This window comes from Sceloporus undulatus, chromosome 5 (genome assembly GCF_019175285.1).
Source record: "Sceloporus undulatus isolate JIND9_A2432 ecotype Alabama chromosome 5, SceUnd_v1.1, whole genome shotgun sequence".
Taxonomy (NCBI): Eukaryota; Metazoa; Chordata; class Lepidosauria; order Squamata; family Phrynosomatidae; genus Sceloporus; species Sceloporus undulatus.
Window position 1 is genome coordinate 184,494,808 of NC_056526.1, and position 27,773 is coordinate 184,522,580.

Genomic DNA, 27,773 nt, shown 5'->3' on the forward strand with positions numbered 1-27,773 from the left:
AGAATTTGCAACCCTCTGCATCCTATTCAAGGGTGTAGCTAAGGAGGAGAGCAAAAGGAGGCCATCACCCCCTAAAACACAAAATCTGTACCACGAAAGAAATTTTTCTGCAGTCCCAAAATTTCTAGCATTGCAGAGTGAAGAAATGGAAAAGTGTTCACACCTGATTCTTTTCTATTTACCTTGTTCACCTTCCCTTGGTTATGTTGCCTTTTACCCTTGGATGACTAAACTGTATTTTTAAATGCTCAGCTGAACTTTTAAGTGACTGCAAGGCTAGAAATCTGGGTCTGAAGGAAAGATTCATTGGGAAGGGGACAGAAATCTTATTCAGAGGCACAATGTCTTCCTCTTCCCTTAGTTACACCTAGGGTTGCCATATCCCACCTGGGGGCAGGACAATCCCGCTTTTGAACAGGGCGGGGTTGTCCCATCCCGGTTTGCTAACTAACCCGGGTTTGCCCTGGGTCAGCTGCTGCTGCGGGAGACTGTAGCGGCCATGCTTGCTGCGGCCAAGTTGAGCTCGCGCAGAGCCGCTCGCGTGACTGCCACTGCGGCCAACACCAGCGCCGCAGTCTTTGCTGGCCTGCGGGCACTTCCGCTGGCCCTGCGCGCACCTTTGCAGAGCCGCACGCAGGGCTAATGAGGTGTTCCTCCTCCTGAGCCTGTCAGTGCTGGCGGGGGCAGGTCTGTTCCAGCCCTGGTCTGCCCCCATTGGCCAGCCAGACTCCAGAGGAGGAGCTCCTCCTCTGTTTGGTCGTGGGCCGGCCAGAGGGGGAAGGAATGGGCCATTTCCTGGTGCCTTTTTTGGCGCCAATGAGGAGGAGGAGGAGGAGGAGGAGGGAGAGGTGGGTGCCCATTCCCAATACTGTATGTATTTTTTTAATAATCTTTATTAAATTTCCATAAAAATAATACATTCAACAAGTATGATATATTCTTATTGAACAAACAGTGAATAAAACAATTTCTTCAATTCCCGATTCGTCTTCCATTAAAGTCTTCCGGTGGCCATTTACCTAATATTTTAAGTTTCCTGCAACCCAAAATCCAAATATGATGGGCAAAGTCCATATATAATACCCAAAGTCCATTAGTACCCAAAAGTTCAATCAATTTAATCCTACAATAAAACAAAGTTACAGTAATTGTCTATCTTAGTAAATCATCTCACTCCGTTTTGGAAAAAAAAGTAAGATTTTTAAAGTTGTTTTTAGCATAATGTGGTACCAACTTAATAAACCTGAGTCATCAGAGCTATCTTGACCTGAGTCCTCAAAAAGATAATAGTGAGTGTAGACAAAGTAAGGTCCCTCAAGGTCCAATTATAAGCAGATCTAGAAAAAAAAGGAAAAAGAAGGAAGAAAATTTTATAGGATTAACCCTATTTCTCCTATCCCCATTGAGCAAAAGCCAAATTCCTTTCCTCATGGAGCTAACATTAGATAAATTACAATTCAATCAGGGAAATGTCCAAATTCCATTCCTTTTCCCATTGTAACAATACTTTCTTCCAATCCTCTTTCCTCTTATTGTTACTCTGGTTTTGGACATAACAGGATATAACGTCAATTTCTCTATATTCATTGACTCTCATCATCCAGCTATCCCATGAAGGAACTGTGCTGGATTTCCATAATTTCGCTATCTCAATTCTGGCAGCAGTAACTAAATATAAAACTAATGTCCAGTTATGGGGTTCGTCTTTGGGATCTAAAACAGAAGTGATATTCAAGAGAAATAGTTTAGGGTTCAGGGGTATTTTGGATACCTAATATCCGTTGTGAGGATTTATGTACCAATGACCAAAATTTCTGGATCTCCGGACAGGACCACCACATATGGTACAGTGTACCTTTTTCTGCATGACATCTCCAACATTTTCCATCGGATATATTAGACATTTTCTTTAGTTTCCACGGGGTGACATACCATCTATTCATTACCTTAAGGTGATTTTCTTTTAGGTTTTGTCCTACCGTAAACTTCTCTGTCCTTTTCCAGGCTAACTCCCATTCCTCCATTTGTATAGAACTATTTAAGTCCTTGGCCCATTTCAACATGTAATCTTTAACAACGAATTTTTCCAAAGATCGATCCAGTAATAACTTATATAGCTTTGCTATCATTTTTTTTTTCTGTATGCCATAATATCTCATCTAATTCATTAAAAGAGTGTTCAATCCCAGTTGTCTTGTCATCCTCTTTATACTTTTGAATAATTTGGAAAAAATTAAACCATGGTAAATTGTACCCCTCTTCTAACAACACTTCTCTTGTTTTGAGGTTAGATTTCCCTATGGTTTCAAAGCTTAGTAAATTTTTATATGTGAGCCATTTACTATTGGTATGCCATCTCCCATAAAAAGCCTCTTGTGGGGAAGTCCATAACAGTAACTTAAAGTAAAAAAGTTTTTTTATCTTCATCCAAGTAATTAATAACGACTTCCTAAATGGGTGGTTATCAAAGTCCTTATTAACTTTCCATTTTCCATAGCATAAAAAAGCATGCCAGCCAAATCTCAGTTGGGTGTTTTCCAAATTTAAAGTGAAGGGATCGTTTAACTTTATCCAGGGTTGCAGCCAAACCAAACTACAAGCCCAATAATAGATACGAAAATCTGGGAGGGAGTATCCGCCTTTCTGCCTCGCGTCCTTTAACACAGACCATTTAATTCTGGGCCTTTGTCCTCTCCAAACAAATTTTCTTAGTTCACATTCCCAGTTTCTAAAAACATCATCTTTTATCATGATTGGCAGGTTTTGCAATATTGGGGAGGATAGCCACCATAAAGATGGCAGTTCTCTCTAAAATCATGTTTCTATTGCCATTTAGGGCTTTATAGGTAATTACCAACACCTTGTATTGCACCCAGAAGTGAATGGGCAGCCAATGTAGATCTTGCAATATAGGTGTTATATGGCTAGTCCTGGAACATCCAGTGACCAGCCTTGCTGCCATATTCTGGACCAATTGTAGCTTCCGGGTTTGGTACAAGGGTTGCCCCATGTAGAGCGCATTACAGAAATCCAGCTGAGAGGTTACCAGAGCATGTACCACCGTTTCCAGTTCCCCCTGGTCCAGGTAGAGTCACAGCTGGCGTATCAACCGAAGCTGATAACAGGTGCTCCTGACCGTCACATCCACTTGAGATGTAAGGTGGAGCGACGAGTCCAGAAGCACCCCCAGACTGCGAACTGAGTCCTTCAAGGGGAGCGTGACCCCGTTCAGGACAGGTGGACAAATATCCTTCCCCAAGCCTGGGGAACCTATCACGAGCACTTCCGTTTTCTCTGGATTCAGGCTGAGTCTGTTTTCCTTAATCCAGCCCATTACCGACTCCAAGCAGGCATTTAGAGGAGAGATGCCATCCTTAGTCACTGCATCAGTTGGAGACACAGAGAAACATATTTGGGTGTCATCAGCGTACTGATAACACCGCGCCCCGTATCTCCGGATGATCTCTCCCAGTGGCTTCATGTAAATGTTAAATAGCATGGGGGACAAAATCGCTCCCTGAGGGACACCAGATGTAAGGGCCCTCTTATCGGAATGACAGTCCCTCAGCTGCACCATCTGGAATCTACCCGAGAGGTAGGAACGGAACCACTGGAGCGCAGTGCCCCCGATACCTAACTCCCTCAGGCGTTCCAGAAGGATACCATGGTCAATGGTATCGAAGGCCGCTGAGATGTCCAAGAGCACCAACAGGAACACGCTACCCCTGTCCATGCCCAGACGGAGATCATCAACTAAGGCAACCATGGCAGTCTCAACTCCATAGCCCGCCCGAAAGCCAGTTTGAAATGGGTCTAGAAAATCCGTTTCATCCAAGATCCCTTGAAGCTGGAAGGCAACCGCCCTCTCGATCACCTTCCCTAAAAAAGGCAGCAGTGAAACAGGCCGATAATTATTCCAAATCAGAGGGTCTAGGGAGGGCTTTTTTTAACAGAGGTTTTACAACAGTTGTTTTTTAAACTAGATGGAAACCACCCTTCCCTGAAAGATGAATTAATAATACGGCGCAACATATCAGTTACAACCATTCCCCCCTGAGCTGCCAGCCATGAAGGACAGGGATCGAGAGAGCATGTCGTCTTCCTAACACTACAAAGACTACATTTTCAAATGTTGTCATACATTTGTCCTACATTTGTTCTGTTTTGGAGGTCCTGACTTATGGCAACCCTAGTTACACCCTGAGTCCTATTGCATTTGGATGCTACACCTACTAGTATGCAACGGTGCTTAAATGTCTATTTCTTAAGGACTGTACTCCATCAATGCAACTGAAGAAGGGGTTTGAAATCCATGAAAGTTCATGTTAAAATAAATCAGTTACAGGTGCCACTATATTTCTTCTTTTTCCTTTTTGTACTACAACAGATTAACATGACTGCCTCCTTAAAAACAGATATTCCCTGTGTGCATCAGAATGGAAGAAGAATAGAGTGGAAGTTTCCTAAGAACTCAAGGTATTTGCCTATAAATGTGGATAAACACATAAATGCATTAACACTTCTATATCCAAAATGGGATACAGGTTGAGTCCCCTATATCCAAAACGCTTTGGACCAGAGTTATTTTGAATTTTGGGTTTTTTTTGGGGGGGCGTGGATTTTGGAATGCCTGTACGTGCATATATGTATATAATGAGATATTTTGGAGATGGGCCCCAAGTCTAAATACAAAATTCATTTATGTTCCATATATACCTTATGCACATAGCCTGAAGGTAATTTTATAGGAGAGAGTCAACCTGCCATGTATGCAGGTTTTCCACACACATTGGCATGATTCTGTATCTCTGACTGAGGGCCCTGAACAAACGGGCACCCAAGTACATACTCCGTACGTAATAGGGTCACCTGGGGGTGTCTCTTTTAGACGCCCACAACCCTAGTACGTATGGAGTACGTACAAAATGGCGGTGCCCTGTTCACATGGGCGCTGCCATTTTGACGTAACGGACACCTAGCGTCTGTACGTCACGGCATCCAGGTGACATTGCGAGTGTGCCAATGGTGCACTGCGGCGTCACTTGCGCATCGCAAAAAGAAGCCGCTTTTTGCGGCTTCTTTTTCCGCTGCCTAGAAGCCTCGCCATTTGGAGGCTGAGGCTTCCCGTTGGCAGAAATGGAGGCAGCAACAGACCGCCCTTTTTGGGCAGTCTGTATCCCGCCTTAGTTACATAACTACTCTAGTTATGTAGCTTAATAATGTCTCTCAACTGGAGCCTCCTCCAATCCCCACTTTCCAGGTAGCAGCTGCTGTGAATGATGGAATTTGTTCTCCTGTCAATCAGGAAGCAACTGGTTGATGTTCCCACCCCCCTCCCACAAGTGATCTCTGGTGCAAGAGGGAAAATGGCAGGGATCCTGGTTCCGCCTACCAAAGCAGAGATGAGCAGCTCATGAGAGGGAATGTTAGTCAGCTGCTTCCTGATCAACAGCACATCAGAGCCCTGTTGCTTTTATGGTCCCTATGCATTCCCTAGAGAATTCATAGGGATTGTGAATACAAACCGGTCATGAATGCATGACTATGTTATGCATCCATAACTTTCTCATTTCCCTCACAGTTCTCTAATGGACTCAAGGGCTCTTCCTGGCTGCCCCACAGGCCAGATTCACCTCCTTCCTGCATAGTTTTCAAAGACATTTGCTACTAGGGAAAATCCTGATTAAATAAGTAGTTCTCCCTTGCAGGAATGAATAATTTAACATAGCACATCCCTATAGTAAGATCTGTTGGGATTTCCCCCCTTAGAGTACTGATGTCCCTCAGCCCAAGGCATTCATTAATGAGGCCAAAAATATATTCTGAATTCAAAAAAGGAATGAGGCACACAGCCTTAAAGGTTTCTCATTTTGCTTGTTTCAACACAAGACAGCGAGAGAGTTATAACTCTAGCGATATATACAGATTGTGACATCTTTATTAGACCAATCTAAAGGTGCAAAATATTTCACACTGGCTTTCAAAGCCTGCTGGTTTCTTCATTGGGCAAAGTTGATGAAAATCGTGCAAGGCAAGAATATTGACAATGTTAGAGCAGGGATGAGCAAAGTGCAGCTCATAGACCTAAGATTCCCATCATTTCTCAAAACCCCTACTTCTTGAATTTTTTTAAAAAAAAACATCAACATGATTTTCAGAAAATATTAGTCAGTGCTCACTGAACAGTCCTTTTGTCATGCTTTTAAATCAGAGGTTTTTTAAAAATCTGCACTGAATTCCATCCCTTTCCCATTGTTCCAATCTGGTAGGGACAGTCCTGATTAATCTTCTGTGGTCCCATTTTTCAGTTGCTTTTAAAATGTCCCAGTTTCTCCCTCCTCTTCCCTCTTTTCCCATCCATCCTCAGCATACTTCAGTTGCTGCAAAGGGGCTTCAAAATGTAAAAGTAGTATGGACTGAATGAGCAGGGGGAGAAGAGAGGAGGAAGCAAAATCCTACCTTTCCTAGTAGGCTCTGGCAAAAGCAGACTGCTGGAGCCTTTCCTAACTAGTGTGTTCTTCCTTATTAATAAGTTTTTGTCATCTTGACTACACTCTGATGTTACTTGGTTGGCCACATGTGTCCTAGTTGGAAGATATGTCACTATGGTTGTAAAGATGAGAAAGCTGGACAGTAAAGAAAGTTGATAGGAAGAGAATCAATCCATTTGAAATGAACAGGAAAAGCCTTTTTATTTAAGCAGGCTTTAACACATAACTGCACCAGGATTTCTTTCATTGGGGTGTGTGTTTTAAATACTTTTTAACTTGTGTACATTTTAAAATAATTTTATATTGTTTTAATTGTGATGATTTTAAGCGCTTTCAAAATTGCATGATTAGATTTTAATTGATTTCCTTCCATTTGCTGCCTTGGGTCCCTCTCCGGGAAAAAGGTGGCACATAAATAAAATAATAAAAAACATAACTAAAATAAATGTGGTGCTGCAGGAAAGTTGCAGGGAAACCATGTGCAGCAGAAAGGACAAATAAATGGGTTCAAGAGCAAATCAAGTCTGAATTCTCTACAAACCAAATGACTAAAGTGAGATAATTGTACTTTGGAACATTTTATGAGAAGACATAACTCACTGGGAAAGACAATCATGCTTGATAAGGTGGAAAGCAGTAAGAAAAGAGCAAGACTGTGTTACAGATGGATAGACTCCAAGGAAGCTACAGCCCTACGTTTGCAAGACTTAAGCAGGCTTGTTGCTAATAGGGTACATGGAGGTTTCTTTTTCATAGGATTGCCATAAATCAAAATCAACTTGACAGTATTTAATAATAATAATAATAATAATAATTTATTTATATACCGCCTTTCCAAAGATCAAGGCGGTTTAACAACAAGGTTTAAAAACATCCACAATACAATAAAAACCAACAATAAAAACAGGATAAAACACAGTTACATTTTCACCCCCCAAAAATAAAAAATCTCAAGCCAGCTTCCAATGCTGTTGAGAGGGGAGGGGGGGAATACTTCAGGGATCAGGGGTATGCCTGCTGGAACAAGTATGTCTTCAACCCCTTCTTGAATTGGTCCAGCGAGGCGGCCAAGCGGAGCTCGTCGGGAGCGAGTTCCAGAGCTTGGGGGCCGAGGTAGAAAAGGCCCTCTGGGTGGTGGTAGTATATCTAGCTTCTGGAACCCTTAACAATTGCTTCCCGGCTGACCTGAGTGTGCGAGGCGGATTGTATGGAGAGAGGCAGTCCTCCAAGTACCCTGGGCCCAAGCCATTTAGGGCTTTATAGGTAATAACCAACACCTTGTATTGCGCCCAGAAGCGAATAGGCAGCCAATGGAGGTCTTTAAGGACTGGTGTTATATGACTGGTCCTGGAGGTACCAGTGACCAGTCTTGCCGCCATATTCTGCACCAATTGCAGCTTCCGGGTATGGTACAAGGGTTGCCCCATGTAGAGAACATTGCAGAAATCCAAACGAGAGGTTACCAGAGCATGTACTACCATTTCAAGGTCCCCCCGGCCCAGGTAGGGATGCAGCTGGCGTATCAACCGAAGCTGATAACATGTGCTCCTGACCGTCACATCCACTTGAGATGTAAGGTGGAGCGACGAGTCCAGAAGCACCCCCAGACTGCGAACTGAGTCCTTCAAGGGGAGCGTGACCCCGTTCAGGACAGGTGGACAAATATCCTTCCCCAGGCCCGGGGAACCTAGCACGAGTACTTCCGTTTTCTCTGGATTCAGGCTGAGTCTGTTTTCCCTAATCCAGCCCATTACCGACTCCAAGCAGGCATTTAGAGGAGAGATGCCATCCTTAGTCACTGCATCAGTCGGAGACACAGAGAAACATATTTGGGTGTCATCAGCGTACTGATAACACCACGCCCCATGTCTCTGGATGATCTCTCCCAGCGGTTTCATGTAGATGTTAAAAAGCATGCATAACAACAACAATGATAAATTGAGGAGGTCATGGGTATGAATCTGCAGGACCTAAGAAGAGCAGTGGAGGTTAAGGAGTCTTGGAGGTGTCTCATCCACAGAATCACCATGGGTCGAGGGCAGTTAACAGCAACAACCACAACAAATGACAAATGCCAGTGCTCATCAAACAGTCTCTTTTGCATGCTTTTAAATCTGTGATTTTCAAAAATCCAAGATTCATATTTAAATAAGATTCAATATGAATTTTAGCTGTGTTTAGTTGTATTTGTGTATTTGTGTATATTTTATGAATATTATGCACTTTATTTTATATTTGGCCTATGACTGTAAATAAATGATTGATTTTTTGTGGGTTTTTTGGGGGTATGTGGCCATCTTCTAGAAGATTTTCTTCCTGACATTTTGCCAGCATCTGTGGCTGGCATCTTCAGAGAATGCTTGCCTGGAAAGGAGTTGGGTGTGTGTGTGTGTGTGTGTGTGTGTGTATACATACACACATACTGTATGGGCCTGGGAATGCAAGAGTGATTTGCATGTGGATTGTTCTTTTCCTAATGGCAGGCCTCAGGGTGGTAGGGTCTACAAAAGAAGAGGATGAGTGTCTGCTTGATTAGTGCTCATTGTCTGCTGGGAAACCCCTGACCCTGGGAGATCTCTCATTTGCATTTGTTGAGTCTTCATCTTGCTATTTTTGAGGACTGGTAGCCAGACCTTGTTTACTCTTCTAGAACATGGCCACATAGCCTGAAAAACCCACAAAAAAACTATGGATGCTGGCCATGAAAGCCTTTGACTTCAAAATGATTGAGTGATTGAGTGATTGATTGAAATAAGATTCAAATATATATATTTGAACATCCTTTCCCCCAAAATTTCCCGTTTCTAAACTATTTTTCTCAAATAATTGGCCGACTATAGGGCTGTACATACAGCCGACCCTTCTTCGGATGGATCGGGGCCATGGGAACATCACACTGCAGCCCAGATCTGGCCATAGCTGTAGCAGCATGCATGTATGGCACATCTACAGTGCTGCATCATGATGGTGCACGCCACCTGGAGTGGTACGCCCCATCACAGTGCCCTGGGAGCAGAGTTAGGGCCTGCGTTGTCAGGATGATGCATCCTGACTCCACCCACAGACCGACCTTTTAGGCTGGTCTGGATAGCCCCTGTATGTACCATTTTAAACAAGACAGCGCTGCTTTTTTCATATTTCCAGACCTTCCAGTCATTTAAATATAAATGTCATTTTTGTCCTGTATTCAAGAAAAATGCCCAGTTATGTTGCAAAAATGGTTTGAAGATCCTTGTTTGAAAGTGTGGTTGTAAAAAAAAAAAAGAATTGTGCCATGGAGTGTGAGAAGTTTTATGTTAAGCTGTTGAAAGACCAAAATATGCTGCATAAGATTACTTCATCGGAGAAATACTCATGGCATGGTCATAGTGAAATACAGTCCCCCTACATGTCTACTTAAATTTTTGTATGAGTTAATTGTTGGCTCAATGTGTTCATGTAATAAAAGTTTTGTTATCATCTTATTTTTTCATGAATTCAAAATATTACATAACCTATTTTTGCCATCCTAATGGCCCGTTTTTATCTCAAGGAAATGTGGTCAGCCTATGAAATAAGCATTTACAAAGTATGCCGATGACTATTTTTTAGTTGTCACATTTGAGAAGCAACCTGTATATTTGTTCAGAGTGTGTGGATCAGAGCTTTCCATTTTAAAATGGGCAGTGATCAAATTCTTCAGACAGCCATACTAGGCAAATAGAGGGTGCTCCTTGCTGGCAAGAGCTGTGAACTGTGAATGAACAAAGAATACATGCTGGCTATAAGTAGAAATCATTCACAGCTGCAGTAATGGAGAGTAGTGTCTTTTTGAGAAGTTTCACACTCAGGAAGCTTTAGTATGCCTCCTAGAAACAACAGGGTACTGTGAGAAAACACAGTTTGAACAGCAGTGAATTGATTAATTAATATATTAGGGGAGTTTTGTCTTTTGTGAAATTAATAACACAATATTCAAGATCTAGGATGGAGTGGGCAACCTTGGAAAGCTAGTAGGCTGCATTAGCTCCCAAGGGACCTTGGGGTGACCCCGACCAACACCCCCACCACAATAAATGCTGCTATACCCTTTGGGGTTTTGGAGGCATTTTTGCCATTTTCCAGCCTCATTGAGCCATTTTAGGCCTTGCATAGAGCTTTTAACACCATTTTTAACTCCAGAGGTAACACCAGAACAAAACTTGAGGCTTCCCCACAGACTTTAGCAGCAAAGAATCTATGAGATTTTTCTGCAAGCAAGCTCTGCATGGAACTGGGAATATATAATATGGCAATAAAGGGCTGTTTTAATTCTAGGAAGCCACAATTAGTTCCATAAAAGCAATAATCAATGCCAAATAATCTCTCCCATTGGCCCTCCTACCATATACAGAAATGTTTTTGTTATGTAGCCGAGTCAATTACCATTCACAATATGTCTCTGTGGAACATACTAATTTTTAAATCAATGTCTTTTTTTACTTATAGTTTGCATTCTTTAGTTTGGCAAGAGATAATTTCCTTTTCCTTTTCTGCACCTTCCGTTTGTTTTCACAATTAATCTCTACAAAGGATTTGCTAAATCCACATTTCAGTCTTTTCAATTTGGACACCTATCTTTCACCCCTCCACTCTGGAATTAAGAATAATAGAATCATAGAGTTGGAAGAGACCCCAAGGGCCATCCAGTCCAACCCCATTCTGCCATGCAGGAAATCTAAATCAAAGCATCCCCGACAGATGGCCATCCAGCCTCTGTTTAAAGACCTCTGTTTAAAGACCTCCCCTACACTCCGAAGGAGTTTGTTCCACAGATAAAAGAGATAAAATAGGTTAGTAGAGTGCAATTGTACCAGGGTAAACTCCATTGAAAACAGTGAGAATTACTTGTACATAAACATGTTCAGCATTTGTCTGTAAATAATAGCTGAACTACAACCTAAATCACCACTTAAACTGTTGCCTCCCAACTGACCTGTGGATCACACTTTGAAATGGGGCTAAGGAACTTTTGGTCTTCCAGATGACTGTTGGATTCTGTTCCCATAGATCTACAGTGAGCCTTCCCAGGAAACCTAGACATTGCCAAGGTGAGCATGAATCAGTGTTGAAAAAAAAGATCAGAATCCTGTTGGGCTTCATAAGTGGATTTATGTATGAGGGAACTGTAAGCTAAGTAGACTTGCTGTTCTACTCATAATACCATTGGTGTACTGCGTCTTCAGATGTTCATGGGAAGCTGGGAGGCTGAGCCCCTTGTACAATCCATGACCAAGCTTCTCTAGGGGCAACATTTCTTAAAGTTCCTGTTGCACCTTATGGCATTGTATTTTCTAATCTTTAACATCTATATCAAGCAGAAGGCTACTATTATGTTACTACATCGCTGAGACAGCAAAGTGCCTGATGCACATTGGTGCCAAAAACACATTTGGAGCAATGCACAAAGGGACCAATGTTGGTGCATGTTGGGTGTTCTTTCTGGTGTGCCATTATGCATCTTCACAATTCAGTAAAGGGGTTTACTGAATTGTCTGAATTGGCTACAGCACTAGGTACAGTGGGCCCTCCACATTCACTAGGGTTAGGGGCACAGGCCCCCCATGAAAGTGAACCCCCCCCCACATATAAATATATTATTTTTTAAATAGGTTTTTTGTATTGGGGGGGGGGCAGTTTTCGGCTATGTGGCCATTTTCTGGAAGAGTTTATTCCAGACGTCTCACCAGCATCTTCCTCTCACTCTGGGTATTTTTCATTTGCATTTGCTGGGTCTTGATTTTGGTCTTTTTCAGGACTGGTAACCAAACTTTGTTTACTTTAAGGGTTTCTTCTTTCCTGGTGAAGTTGTCTAGGTGTTTATGGATGTCAATGGCTTCCCTTTGTATTCTGACCTGATAGTTATTGGCATGGTCACATGGATTCTGGCCGTGAAAGCTTTCGACTTCACTTTTTCTAAAACCTGGTTGAACACCTCTCTAGGAATTTCTACATCCTCCAGTGCAATTCTATGCCAGAAGTTGACCACAGAATCATGCTGGAGGACATATATATGTTTAGGGACGTATTTCCAATAGAAATATCTAGGCCCTCCAGCACAACTCTATGGTCAGTTTTTGGCAGAGTTGTGCTGGGGACCTAGAAATTCGTAGAGAGAGCATATTAATCAAATCTGTGAATAATCACATCCACAAAAGTCAATGCTGCAAATGTAGAGGTCCAACTGTATATTTAAAATATATACAACTGTATACATAAAGTTATGTAACATAACAGTCATATAGAAATCTGGTGGAAGATTGTATTGGTAACAATAGATGCTGTAGATTTTCATGACAGAGAAAGTTTAGTACTTTTATCTACAGTGGAAGGCTGTGATCCATGAAAAACAAACCCTTGAGACCATACATGATTTCAGCTTTCTGTGCACTAGGGTTCTTAGGTTGGATATGGGACAGACCTTCCAAAACATTATTCCTGAACAGGTCATGGTGCAGAATGAAGTACCCTAAAGCTCTGCCAAACCAGATGAAGGTACTCTTACTTTCCAAACCACAACTTTTGGCAACAACCATCCCCTCCCAACATGGCTATTTCCTGCCCTGTGGGGACCAGGGAATGGGGTGGGAGGGAGAGCATGGAGGCACAAGTGACAAGAACAGAACTGTCCACATTTGCAGTTATATTCAGAAGCATGGGGGGGGATGGTGGCTCTCAACCGGAAAGCATAGCTTCATTAAGAGGTACACTACTTTGATTATGAATCAGATGGAGGTGAATAAAATCCAGCCTGTGGAGCTGTTTGGGTCCTCACTTTTTCCAGAGCACCTCTGAGATGCAAGCTGAGATTTTGCCTCAGCCTTTGTATAATCACATTTGCACAAGTAGAAAGGGCAATTAAAAGAACAATAATATTGTTTGCTTCCAGCTTGTAAACTTTACAAAGCATTTGTAGCATCTTTCAAAAGCACAATAAGTGGCCTTTCTAGTTCACATACCCTACCTAGACAACCAAGAGAGACACCCAAACAACAGTAGACATGACTAGTTTCCCAGCTGAAACACTTGTTTTTAAAGATGCGATAATACAGAGCTGTAATTCTTATTTTCAAAGGTGAGATAATATTGAGCTAGAAGTATTACTGTTTTTACAGGCATGGCCAGATCTGATGACTCAAGGAACATGCACTGCTAGCTCACAAGCTTTAACTGTACAAAGGAACTCCTAGCCACCACTGAAACCTGGGCTTCCAGCCTCAGAGTTGAATCCAGGAGTACACTCAATCTGTGAACCTGCATCTTCAGGGGGAGTGTTACCAACTCCAGCACAGGTTGAATCCCTATTCCATGATCTGCCTTTCGACTGACCAGGAGCATCTCTGTCTTCTCTGGATTGAGTGTTAATTTGTTTGTCCTCATCCATTCCATTACTATTAGTTTAAGACCAAACAAGCTGCCATGGCTTGTTGTTGTTATGAGCATTGGAGCATTCAAATCTTTAGTGTGGATGATTTTCCTTTCATGACTCTATGCTAGTGGTTCCCAACCTTCCTAATGCTGCGACCCTTTAATACAGTTCCTCATGTTGTGGTGACCCAAACCCATGAAATAATTTTCATTGCTACTTCATAACTGTAATTAAATAGGTGTTTTCCAATGGTCTTAGGCGACCCCCATGGAAGGGTCATTTGACCCCCAAAAGGGGTCCCGACCCACAGGTTGGGAACCACTGCTCTATGCAGAGTGCCTGGTGGGATGGATGACATTGGAGTTTTCCATGGATGCAAGGTGAAGGCATCAACATAGATCAAAAGGCCAATATAGGAGTTGCCATCTGGGAAGTCATTCACACCTTCGGGCAGATTAATGGCCCAGGATGTTTTGCCAGGCCAGAGCCATCAGAAAACCATTGTCACCTTGGAGACTGTCTATATATCAGGCAATCTTTAATATGTAGATTTGGTTTTGCTTTGAAGTAGGATAAACAACTCTCCACCTGAGGCTAGAATTTGCCTTATTTAAAGTCCCCCAAATCCTTTGTTCAGAGTTCTGTGTTAGAATCCAAGTAAACTCCACGTCTGCCTTCTGATATAGTTCCAGTCCTCTAGCTGTCCCCTGCCCCCTTTCCTCTCTGTGTAGCAGAGTCTTCATCAATCTGGACCCTGGAGCATCACCCTATAGATGAATATTACCATCAGAAGGCCTCTTGTCCTCTGTCCAATGCTAACTTACTATATTCTTGAGTTCTTGGGTGATTGTGTGAGGGTATGATTGTCTTACGTGTGTATGAATAATAAACAGTAGTCAGTTTTCATAAAACTTGTCTCTGTTGACCTATTATTACCTTGGCTACCTTCATAAACATAGGTCTAGAGGCCACTCCTCCCTTTCAGCTAAGGATAAGTTCCCCAGACCAAGGTCTCATTCTTACATGGTGGAACGGTGTAATAAAATTGGGCACCATCAGCATACTGACGTCTTATTGGGGGCTAATTCTTTGACAATGGAGAGCTCAGGGGAGACTGCACAAAAGCATTGTGAACCACATATGGCCCTTGGAGAGAACAATTCTTTCTCCTGCTCTGGAAAAAGGGGCACCCTCGTATGATTAGATTCATAAAATTATAGAGTTAGAAGAGTCTTCAAGGGTCATCCAGCCCAACCCCAGCCATATGGGAACACACAATCAATCCATCCTGGATTTATTGAGAAAGAGACAAAAAGGACCAGAGAGACAGTTATTTGAATAACTAAATCATGATCTCATATAAATCAGTATTTTTAATCTTTCCTCTCTTCAGTTCTCCTGCCTGGGGGATCTCATCACAGGCAGACACTAATTGCTTCTTATTTTGACATTCAGAATTATAAATGTTACTGGAAATGTACATTCCAATTCCCTGATCCAATTGACTGATTGATCATTTTATTTCTTTAATAACACTGCCTATTAGACTGTCAGGTAAAGGGATCTGGGAGGGGGGAGAGAATGACATTATCATCCTTAGTTTTTAGTTTATAATAATGACAGCTAGATTTACTTTGAAGATGTAAAATCCTCTATCTTCTTCTCAGAAGGAAATGTAGCAATGAATGGTCTATAGACTAGAGTTGAGTAGGCAACCAGGTGCCCTCCAAATGTATTGGGCTATTAGAGATGCAAATAATATGAACCTTTATTTGTTTCCAAGATGAGGGGGGAAACAGCCCCCCCAACAGAGTTTTCTCCCAGTATTCACACATCCTGAAGTGATCCAAGGAAGTATTATGAAGATAAATGATCTTGGTTTTAATATGCAAAAAAGTGTGGGAGTTTTTGCATAGAGAATGCACAGAAAACATGTTCTCTGCACAGGAAACACATTTTTAACACAGAAAAACCTTGCTTTTCATGCAGATTAATTCTTCAGAACTCTTTGGGATATGCAGAAATGAGGAGAATACTGCAGAGATTGCAAAAGCTATTGAGAAAGTTACTTTTTGGAATACAATTCCCAGAATCCTTCAAAATGATGGAAAGCAGTGATGTTAGTTTCATGGCCTTTGTATTTATTCTTTCAATAGCATCTCCCAGAAAATGTAAAACTCAGGTCCCAAACACACTGCAGGAATAATCCACTTTGAGACTGCTTTAACTGCCCCGTCTCAGTGCTAGGGAACCCTGGGAGTTGTATTTTAGTGTGGCATCAGAGCTCTCTGGCTAAATGTCTCACAGAACGACATTTCTCAGAATTCCCTAGCATTGAGCCAGGGCAGTTAAAACGGTCTCAGACTGGATTATTTCTGCAGTGTGTTTTGGACCTCAGAAGCCTATCTGAAAGCTTTTGATGTAGGTTTGCTGATTGTGTATGTGTTTTTGCAGTAACATCTCCCGAAAATAAGTAGAGCTGATGGCATTTCTTGGAGAAGCATGGCCTATATATTTAGTTTTGCAGTAACATGTCTTGAAAAAAGTAAATACAAGTTTGGAAGGACATCTGAAACCTTTTGGTGACCTCCTTCATGGATGCTTATAGAACATTTCTTCTGTCTGCATTGCATCCATCAGTGAGCTGTTCAACACTGCAATACAAGCAACACTTCTTCAGCTGCTATCCTCATGAATTTATAAGACTTTGTACAGCAAGAACATCTGTGAGTAAGCACTGCCAGTCCTTGAAATACTTGAGTGCTGTAAATACCATGGACAATGCTGGTGCTTCTTTATTCTGTTAGCAGATCGCTACCAAGAAGCTTGGATGTATTTTGTACTGCTATAAGAGTAAAGTGTGAGAAGGTGGCCTTGTCTATTCTCAGACAAGTACCTATTGTAGACTAAGCCACTGAGTAGGAGACTCTGAGTGGAGAGCAGCTTCATCTTATCACCTATGGCACAGAGTGTAATGTTTGAGCCACAAAAAAGGAGAACTGCCATTTTTAGATAGTTGGAGAATATCCCGCTACAAGGATAGGTGTGTGTGAGTGTGTGTGTTTGTCTCAGATGCATTTATTGTATTGTATGTGAAAGGCACTCTACTTATGCTTGGAAGTTTTATTTTGTTTTTCTGAACCTGGAAACATCTGCTGCTCTCAGAGTAAAACACACACACACACAGAGATAACATATGTTCTGCCTGCTTTCAAAACCTCCCTAAGGAAAACTGAATGTCAAAGATCACTGTAGGCATTGTTCATTGTCTATGTTGTTTGTATCTTGGTGTCTTATAGATGCATTATTATTGCTAATTGTTCTATCTTCCTTTTAATAGCTTCTGAAGAGAGCCACAGTATAATCACTCGTCAGTAGAATGACTTGGCTAGGGCTAAGCTGGGTCAGCCTTGGTTAGTGCTTGGATGGGAGATCACCAACAAATGCTAGGGGCTGTGGGCTACATTTCAGAGGAAGGAACTGGCAAAATTACCTCTGAGTATTCCTTGCCTATACAGGGAAAGCCGTTAGTCAACAGACAACTTGGAGGCACAGACACAAACAAAACACAAACATGCTGGCTATTTTCCATGAAAAAGTCTCAATAGAGCAGGCTAGGTGTGAAATGCCTTTTGCTGGAGGATCCTCAAATAAAGGTATTGTGGAGAAAATGGTTCTGGGGAAAAGGAAAGCCACTCCATTCACTATGTCTGGTTCTGCAGACTCCGTCAAGCAAGATATCTGGGCTCCTCCTATCGAATAAGCCTGGTTCTGAAGACTCAGCAACAGATATTTGGAATCTAGCCTGGTCTCTGGGGAGCAGTCCTCATCTCCTTTGCAGCCCATGCTTCTTCCCAAGGGAAACAGGAAGACGTAGGGATGAATGAGACAGGCAAGAAAGCAAGATGAGAAGGGAAAGCCAACAGAATAGAATGCCCAGGGGACTTGAAATGAAAGCCTAAAGGTTTATTACCATGACAAGCCAGCATCTGTCACTAGATGGTGACTGTTGTTGTGTGCCTTCAAGTCGTTTCCGACTTATGGCTACCCTAAAGAGAACCTTATACTGAGGTTTCTTGGAAAGATTTATACAGAGGAGGTTTGCCATTGCCATACTATGAGGCTGAGAGAGCACGACTTGCCCAAGGTCATGCAGTGGGCTTTGTGGCTGAGCAGGGAATCGAACCCTGGTCTTCAGAGTTGTAGTCTAACTCAAACCATTTCCGTATAGTGGTTCCCATATCATTGGTATGAGAACCCCATTTTAGCCTGGAGCTATCCAAAGTCCTGAAACTATTTGCAGATCAAGGTTCAGCCTTTATGATAGCTCTGTTAATTTGAATTAAAATCCTGAGTAGATCCACCATTTCACTAACTATGGTTGCCTCTTGAGGTGGTTGTCTCTCTTTGCTCAATTTCAATGCCCTAAATCCCACTCCTGAAGAAACTTTCATTCCCACACAAGATGTGATGTCTTGAATCTTGGACTAGGGCCTTGGGAGACCATGGTTTGAATATTTGCTTGGCCATGGACACCCACCAAACAATCATGGACTTGCCCACACTTTCTCAGCCTCAGAGAAAGGCATTTGCAACAAGTATCCTCCCCATGAATCGTCCCAAGAAAACCTTATGAAAAGTCAGAGCTTTCACTCAGAGATTTGAAAGTTCATAACAACAAGAAGAACACATCTTATGCTTTTTCAAAGTCTCACCCTGCTTCTACATTTATAACACTGATTTGATCTTTTAGGAGTTTTGTAGGAACTAGTTCTGCTCTAATAAATACAAAACTCACGTACACAGTAGTGTTCTCTGTATGCAGTTGCTTAGGAAGATGAAAGAACCAAACAAAAAAGAATAAACACTCTTTTTATCTCTGGAAAGTAAAAAGGGATGTTGACTTTGTCAGAACACTTTAATGGCCTCATCCAGGATCAGATCTATCATTGTTAAGCCACAGAAAGAGAAATAGAATTAAGAAGGAGAGCACATTTTATATTGCCTTGATGTTCTTCCGTTTAATATGCCTGGCTTGCCTTTTGCCATGCAGTTCAATTTCATGTTAGCGCTGTCTTCAGCATTAAACAAAGATGGGTTAATTGATGGCTAAGTAATTCCATTTGCATGTTTGGTATGTCACCAAAGCCTCAATATAGATGAGATTCCAGGATCAGATGTTTTCATATCTCATTAAATGGCTAATTAAAATTTATCTCTACTATTAAATCAAAACAAACCTTAGATGATTGGACTGGATGGCCCTTGTGGTCTCTTCCAATTCTATGATTCTGGGATAAGTCTACTGATTCAAGCCTGAAGCCTTATTTAATTTTTTTCAGAAAATATGCATAATTTAGGTTTCTTTTATCTTGAAATGGTTAGAACAGGTAGCCATCAATCTATGTAATGCCTTCTATTTCCAACGTTTGGGGCTGGAGTATTGTGGCTTACTCCAAATGGCATTTTATAGGGAGAAATGGGTTAAGAGGCAATTCCCCTGGAGTTCAAAGGACTTTTCCAGAAGGAAGAATGGCCATGATTTGGGGACACTGGGGGGACAATCAATCCAGATATGTTGCACAAAAGGGTGTCACCTCCAGAGGGATGTGCCCCTGGATTCCCAAATTTTGGCAAGTACCATGTGCATTGCCCTCCATCACACACCTGTGTGAAGGGATTAGGTAGATTCCAGCCTCAGAAAGACCTATCCTGTCTATGCTGGATCTCCATATTTGGGCAGGCTATTGTCCTTGCATTGGGGCACCTTTGGTGGCTATGTGATCAAGCTTCCCTTTTAATATCAAGCTGATATCAAAGGTTGACTAGAGGTGACTGGGGGTTCATTTGTGGGGTTACAATGGGGTGGAGGCAAAATGAGGGCATTGTTACCCCAAAGAATTCTCACCCCTAAAGAAATTTCCCCTGTTTTTTCAAATTTTTAGCATTGCAATCGTGTAAAACTTCAGGTAAGCATTCAGAAACAGAGTTTAGGCATCCAAATAAAAGGGTCAGGCAAATTTACCAAGGGAATGCAGACACAGTAAATAGAAGTGCTCTGAATGTGAAATATTCTCAGTGTCTTGCTCATTACAATGCTAGAAATTTGAGAGATGATTGGGTAGCAAAATTCTCATTTGGTGGGCAATGCCCACATTTGCCCAATCCCCAGGTGCACCCCTGCAAGGAAGCAAGGACATTGTGGGGCACAATAGGGGACACATAAGGTAACAAACCATAACAGAAATGCTTGGTTGGGACAGTATAAAAGCTACATGCCTGTTTCCTGCTCCTATAATTTTATCCAGACTTCTATGTAATCTTACGCAAAATTTTGGTTTCATTTTTTGTTGCTTTTAACTGTGAAATGATTTTCAAACCTCCAAAGAGCATGACATATGATGCTGGGGCTGGTTCTTTCCATGATTTCTTTCTTTACATGTTAGGACACAATTCTTTATATATTTATGAGTAGACAGATATTGCTTTATGGTACTAGTAATTCTTTCACATTTTGAAATGGGCAGATGATCAAAACCATTTAATTTGGGGATAATTTGATCTAAAAGGGTCCAACTGTGAATTTTAACATATTCATGTTATCTAAGTTATCCACAATTGTTAATGATAAACTTTTGCTATTTGAAACAATTTGTTGTATATTGTTTTTATGGAAATTTTATGTGTATTGTATTATTATTTTGATTTTTGCAATGGCCATTGGTCAAAAGCAATAAAATGAGATTGATTGAAAACCATTCATTAGCTGATGACAGCTGAAGAAAGATCTGGTGCAGCAATTTGTCATTATCCTGATTACGCTGTTAAAATTTAGTGCCAGTTCTAAATTGTGGGTGGAGGAAAAGTCCAGCATTGATAATGGAGCGGATAATAAATCCTTGGACTTGATTTCCATTTCTAAACTGGCTAGCAGTGTTGACAATAGAGAAGGGAGGCAAAAAATGAGAGTCGTTTTGTTCAAAAAGTACTACTTTTGTTGTGCTCTGGGAAAGCAAAGTGCAGGATAATGATAACCACTCATCTGTTTGTACCCTGAAAGTGAAGGAAGAAAGACTTCAATTGTAGAGAGGATTTTTTCCCTCCTTTCTCTGTCTACATGTGAATGCTGAGACCATAGAAATTCTATAGCAGCAATTTTATAGCAGGGCCTTTACAATTATGTAGGCTAGTGCCTAGCTTTGAAAAAGTCCACTTTGAAAATAATCCCTATTCACTTCCCCCTCCCCAAAGGAGGCTTCTGGGAATAGAGAGCTATTATATCATGTGGCAGATTTAACTGATTTAGAAGAGTTATATATTCAATAGACACTAACCATCTGCTGAACAGGTTACATGATGAACAGACAGACCAACAGGTGTATGCTAATGGCTAGATGATTGAGTGATTTGCAATTCTCTCTCTTTCTGAGTGGAGAAATGTAAATCTTTGCTTGTGCACGGAAGATTAAATACTTTTAAGACTTTTTTCCCTAGCTGGCCAAGAGTTTGTGCAATTTAAGCTGCCAATGCACTTGAAATTCTACTGTCCTTTGTCAATCAATCAATCAGGGCCTTTATTGCAGTCCATAGACCATGAGGCAATAAATAATTAAACACAATACTGAAACAAGATATAAATATGCAAACATGATAAAATAATCAACACACACAATATGGATATATATATATATATATATATATATATATATATATATATATATATAATTGTAATAGTAAAAAAAAATGTAAACCAGTTGCTAAAGAGCTCCTTTTATTCTGCAAAGAAGGGTCATTTGTATCTGCTAGGGTTTGGTTCCAGACCCTCTGTGAAAAGCAAAATCCGTAGATGTTCAAGTCCCATTAAATACAGCGTGTCTCTTACATAAAATGGCAAGATCAAGCTTTACTTTTTGGGATTTATATATTTTTAAAAAATATTTTCTAACTGTGGATGGTTGAATTTGTGGATAAAGAATCCATGGATATGGCAGGCCGACTGTATAGTTCATTCTTATCTGCTCCCAATAATACTGTCAACAATGGAGGTTATCAGATGGGGGGGACCTTGGAGTAAAAGACATACTCCTGGCATAATTGTGCGATTTTGCTGAAGATTTTCAGATGATGTCACACTCATCCTGCATTTCTTCGGCAAGAACCCAGAATACTCCTGCAATAAACCATTCATAGGGAAGTCCTGTGAATGGCTTCTCAGTGCAGTAAACGAAGAGCAATTGTGAGGTTGTGAAAGTTAATCGTGTTTAATTCGCACTATTGTGGAAGCAACCAGGGACATTTACCCAGACTGCATTTCAGTAGACTCAATCTGTTCTCATTGTTGGAATCAGTTTTGAAGGGTTTTTTTTACGCTGAATTAAAATATCATGGTGAAGTAATAAATTTTATTGTATTGTATTTTAGCAATAGCAATAGCAAGTACATTTCTAGACTGCTTATTAGTGCACCTAAGTACTCCCTAAGCAGTTTACAAAGTGTAAGCTCCAACAATCTGGCTACTTATTTTAGCGACCTTGGAAGGATGCAGGCCTGAGTTGAGTTTGAGCCCTTTTGCTTGTATTGAACGTGCAGCCTTATGATTTTGAGTGAGTGGCTGCAGTACAGGCATTTAACCACTGTGCCAGCAGGGCTCCTCATTCTGTGTGGGACAGAAACATGATTTGCAGAAATGTGCTGTAGTGCCGAAATGGTGCATGCACAAAAAGATAAATTCCAATATACTGATTATTCATTCATGGATGTGTGCAGAATACGACTGTGATATTATTAAGTTTTGCAGTTATTACATGATTCTGAGACTGTGCAAAAATACTGAGTGCTCTAATGCTACTGTTGCATTAGCTTTCACTACCTTGATTATTGCTGAATTGGCTCTGGTGTGATAATCTCCTATATAGCATAACTCTACAGGTTTTGGTATCTGAGAGGAACAACTGTGCAATCTCTTTCGTTGCCCGTTTTTTAGTACCTTTTAGCAGATATCTCAAGTACCAATCCAGGGCCTTTCCTGGAGACTTACTTAATAATGATGATGTTAACCTTGCCATGGGGTTGTCCACATTGGCCCAAAGGCCTGTGTTGCCCAGCCTGCCATAATCTAGTTCAGATGCTATAGTCCAAAATTGGTTCCAAAATGGACAGAGATCTGGTGGAGTCGACCTGATCCCAGGGTAAACTGGTATTACTCTAGAGTAACTTGACCCCTGGTTTGCCATGAAGTTTCCAGTAAACTCCATGGCAAACTTTGGCTGTTTAGACTGCTGCCCACCCCCCCCCATGCTGCCTACTTGCCATATCATCACTCATACTCAGAAGGCCCCAGTGCTGCATCTGATGAAGAAACATGAGGCCTGGCCATTTTGGTGCAGCCAGGCACCCCATTTCCACATCAGATGTACAAAACATAGGTTTGTGAGTCTAACATCACTTCATTTCTTCTCCAATATTATTTTAAACATATTTTGTCTGATAAAGAAGCCAGTGAAACTTTGAGAGCTTACAATAAAAGTATCACTCTTTTGTGGATTTTGGTGCATGGTCAATGCAGCTAACTCTGGGCCTCAAAATGGAGTAGAGGGAGGTGGAAACCATATACAGCCTAAAAGGGCAGATAAAACATTTTTATTCTAAGAGTAAAATAAAGAATTATTTACATCATGTCCCATCACTGAACTAAAATAAACTCTCATTTTTATTATATTATTCATACTCCATCCCTCTGGTTTTATAATGTGGTTTGTGGTTAATATTTTTATTTGTTTTTCTATTTAAATGTTTATAACCAAGGATCTGAAGTTGGCATACAGTGAAATTAATTTGAGCAATGGAATTGTAACATTTTATGAGCACCTGGGATCGATCTAGGTTGAAAGAGGCGTTATCATCAGTAGTAGTATTACTGGTAGTAATACTGATAGTATTAGTAGTAGTAATACTGGTAGTAATACTGTTGGTAGCATCGGCATCAACAAAAAAGCAACCACAAATTTAGTATTATCTGGCTCACAGACCATTAAATTGCTCCACCACCATATTCTTCCATAAACATCTGAGAAACAGAACAGTATATTTGGTTACAATGTCATAAGTATATTAACATTTCTTCTCCCATTTGTTGTACCCTTTTAATTATGAGGACTGATGAAAATTTAATTAAAAGCCTTCTTATGGCAACATGAAGTGTCTGTTTCATCTTGATCCCTTGCTGCTCTTTGAGTCAACAAGCACTCAAATATGTCATCTGCTGGGGATTATTTTCGCCACCCCATCTTTCTGGGTTTTACACAGAAGGGAATACAGAAGACCATTTTGATATATCTCCATGAGCCATGAACTCAACATGAGCTGCTTAATGAGGAGAGAAGCAATTCTTAATTGTTTTGTAAAGCTCTGGTGTCAAACACAGCATGATTTCCCACAGCATCCAAGTTAATCTTAATGAAATTCAATTTGCATACTTTGTTTTTTAAAATAAAAAACATCTAAAAATTCCATTAGCCGGACATAGGGATACAGTGATTCTATCAGATTACTTTCTATTCTTCTTCTTTTCTACCTTAAGCTTGTTTCAGCTACATTTTAGACAATTTATATGCTTTTTCATGCATACAGTGGACCCTCGGTATCCACTGGGTTTGATTCCAGGACCACCCATGGATAACCAAATCCATGGATACTCAAGTCCCGTTAAACATAATGTCATAGTAAAATAGTGTCCCTTTGACAAATTGGTAAAATCAAGGTTTTTTTTTTTTTTTGAGAAATGGATACTGTATCTATTTATATTCAAGCCATATTCAAGGCATAGATGGTTGAATCTGTGGATAAAGAATACATAGATACATAGGACCAAATGCATTTTCTAATGTGCAGTGGATTCATGCTACAGAAGAAGAGATTCCACCTAAACATTATGCAGAATTTGTTGATAGTAAGAGTTGTTCAACATGGTAAGAGTTGTTCAACATGCTGCCTTGGAGAGTTTCCTTGTTTGGAAGTTTTAAAACGGAGACTGGATGGCCATTTGTTGGGAATGCTTTGATTGTGATTTCTTGCATGGCAGAGGGTTGGATTGGATGACCCTTGTGGTCTCTTCCAACTCTGATTCTATGGACTTTATCACATGTGAGGAATTTCTCTTAATTTTGAATGAAAAGAAAGTGGGGCCAGAACGCATTCACATGAATTCGCTAGTTCAGCGAAATTACGTGATTGCGAATTGTGTTCGAACTGGCTTCCCATTGCCCAAAAATAGCATGCCATTGCCCAAACTTGCATGTGGTAATCTATCATGCAATAACGTTAAACCCCATGATTGCGTTTGGACTGACATCCCATTGCCCAAATTTGCATGTAGTGGGTTATCACACAATAACATTAAACCCCATGATTGCATTCAGATTGCCATTGGATTATACTTCCAATTTCCCTTGTCTGATAAACTCCTATGAAAAACTCTCTAGGGACTGACTGACAATAACTGACCTGTCTTGCCAGTGCAGAGGAAAAGAATTATATTTTTCTTGTTCTTGCAATGAGAAGACAGATGAGGATTTGCATCCCTAGTTTGTACTTGGCAATCTGTTTGCTAGCACAGTCATTGTAACTGTAAAAATGTAGGGAAAAGAGAAGGAAATTAATGCCAGGATGTAAACGTGACTTTGGGAAACAATTGTAGTACTGCCCATTGCAAAAGTCAATCTGTCTAAATGGTAGCATAACTTTCGCTCGCTGAATTTACTGTGTGGTTTTTTAAAAGAACATCTGCTTTTCAACAAAGCCTGTCAAGATATGGTACAACTGAGATATAAAAACACCACAGTAAAATCACACTTTGATGTATGAATCAGAACAGCTTTTTAAAAAAAAGCCAGAAAAGGAAATACAATTCTCATGCAATTATTATTTCATGTCAAAAGCCTGGGCAAACAAAAATGCATGTCCTCCAACTGTTGTGGTTGGGCAGGGATGGCCCCAGTTGGTTCCAGTTTCCAAGACTAAATTAATTTGTTGCAGCAGCTTGCAAAGAGTCTAACTCCTCACTTCCTTACAACCATTGTGATACTAGGACTGCTCTGGCTAGAGGCAAGTGGGATACAGCAAATGTTCCCTATTCCATCTTCCTAAATAATAATCCCCTCATTTTGCCTTCATCATGGAACAACCTAGACTTTAGATAAGACTATTATCTTAATTTCTAAACAGGAATATACTTTCTCTTGCTTGCTCTTGCACACACACAATCTCAAAATTGGATGGAAGAGTACCTGTTTGATAGGTTCATCACAATAGCTTGAACCCTTTTATTATGCAAAGGAGGTACATAAGAAAAATAAAATATCTAGTTCTTTTAGCAGAGGTACAGAAAATTTGCTCTCTAAGGGGTGTATAGCAAGATAGAGGAATAAACACCTGTTGGAATATATGCAATCAGTCATCACCACTGAACATTTCTCTGAATATCAGGTCCTCCTGGGATCAAATTAGACACTACGGGGAACATATTACTTTTTTTTTAATCTGTTTTTTTTTCACCAGTAACAAGATTTTCTCAAAGATAATGTGCATCAGCAGGCAGATTTTCAAATCAAATTCACATTAGAATCAACAAACACAAGACCAAGCCTACAAAATACAAGATAAGCAACTACTACCCACTCTTGTCTGTTTCCACCCAGTGGGCGTGTACAACCATTTTCATTGGTTCTCTTGGTTCATCCCACAATTAATGATTTCATCATTTCACCTTGTCCACTTTAACAATTCTCAGGTGTGTTCAATTATCCACTTTGCATTTCTGTCCTTGGCATTTAGGACTTGTTAACTATATTACCATTTACACCTGTGTGGCTTCTAATTGCTTTTGCTGAGTCACCCTGACTCTCACATACAAGTTTTATTTCATTCACTGTATATCCCATGTTGCTTTTCCTTAACAGAGGCTGGATGGCCATCTGTCGGGGTTGCTTTGATTGGGTGTTCCTGCATGACAGAGGGATGGACTGGATGGCCCTTGTGGTCTCTTCCAACTCTAGGATTCTATGCTTCTATGTTTGCACATAGCAGCCTGTCCATGTCTTTACTTAGTCTTCTGTATCTCTTTCTTGATACAGAAACCAGAGAAAGATGAGTGGGGTAACACCTTGGATGCCCTTCAGAGGGCCTTGGCACTGGAGAAGGAGGTCAACCAGGCCCTGCTGAATCTGCACAAGCTGGCCACTGACAAAAGAGACCCTCACGTGAGTTCACAGATGTCATGCCAAAGTTGAGTTGTGTGAACAAATCAAAGGGTGTTTTTACACTGCAGAAATAATGCAGATTGACACTACCTTAACTGCCATGACTCTATTTTACAGAATCCTGGGATTTGTAGTTGTGAGACACCAGTACACTTAGCAGAGAAGTCTAAAGACCTTGTAAAACTATAAATTCCATAGCATGGAGCTATAGAATTTAATCATGTAAAATTCACTTTATATGATTAAAGCAATACCAAACTGCATTATTTCTACAGTGTAGAGGCATTCAAAGTTAGCGCTGAAGATAACTAATCACTTGCATGAAAAACATTTCTTGTAGAGTATTAACAAATCCCATTCTATCTATAAGGCTTTTCTATAGCTATAACACTGGTATTCTCAGAATCGTGTGTTCCTACCACCCTTGATATTCTTCTCTCCTAGAACAGATCAGTGACTACTCCCTTAAAAATATATAGCTGACCCTTCATCTCTGTGGCTTTGACTTCATCTCTGTGGCTTTGACTTTTGCAGATTTGATTATCCATGGATTTTATTACTAAGGCCCCATACAGACAGGCCAAAATAAAGATGCTTCAGATCACTTTGGAGGTATGCTGTTTAAGTGATACATGCATC

General features: G+C 40.7%; 1 protein-coding gene across 1 annotated transcript in view; it reads left to right on the plus strand.

Moving 5' to 3' along the window:
- The first annotated feature begins 499 nt into the window (after window positions 1-499).
- LOC121931738 (ferritin, higher subunit-like) overlaps window positions 500-27,773 on the plus strand; it is a 63,353-nt gene continuing 36,079 nt past the window's right edge. Inside the window, exons 1-2 of the mRNA XM_042469719.1 lie at window positions 500-592; window positions 27,009-27,134. Coding sequence (XP_042325653.1) covers window positions 500-592; window positions 27,009-27,134 — 219 coding nt within the window. The remainder of the gene's footprint in view (window positions 593-27,008; window positions 27,135-27,773) is intronic.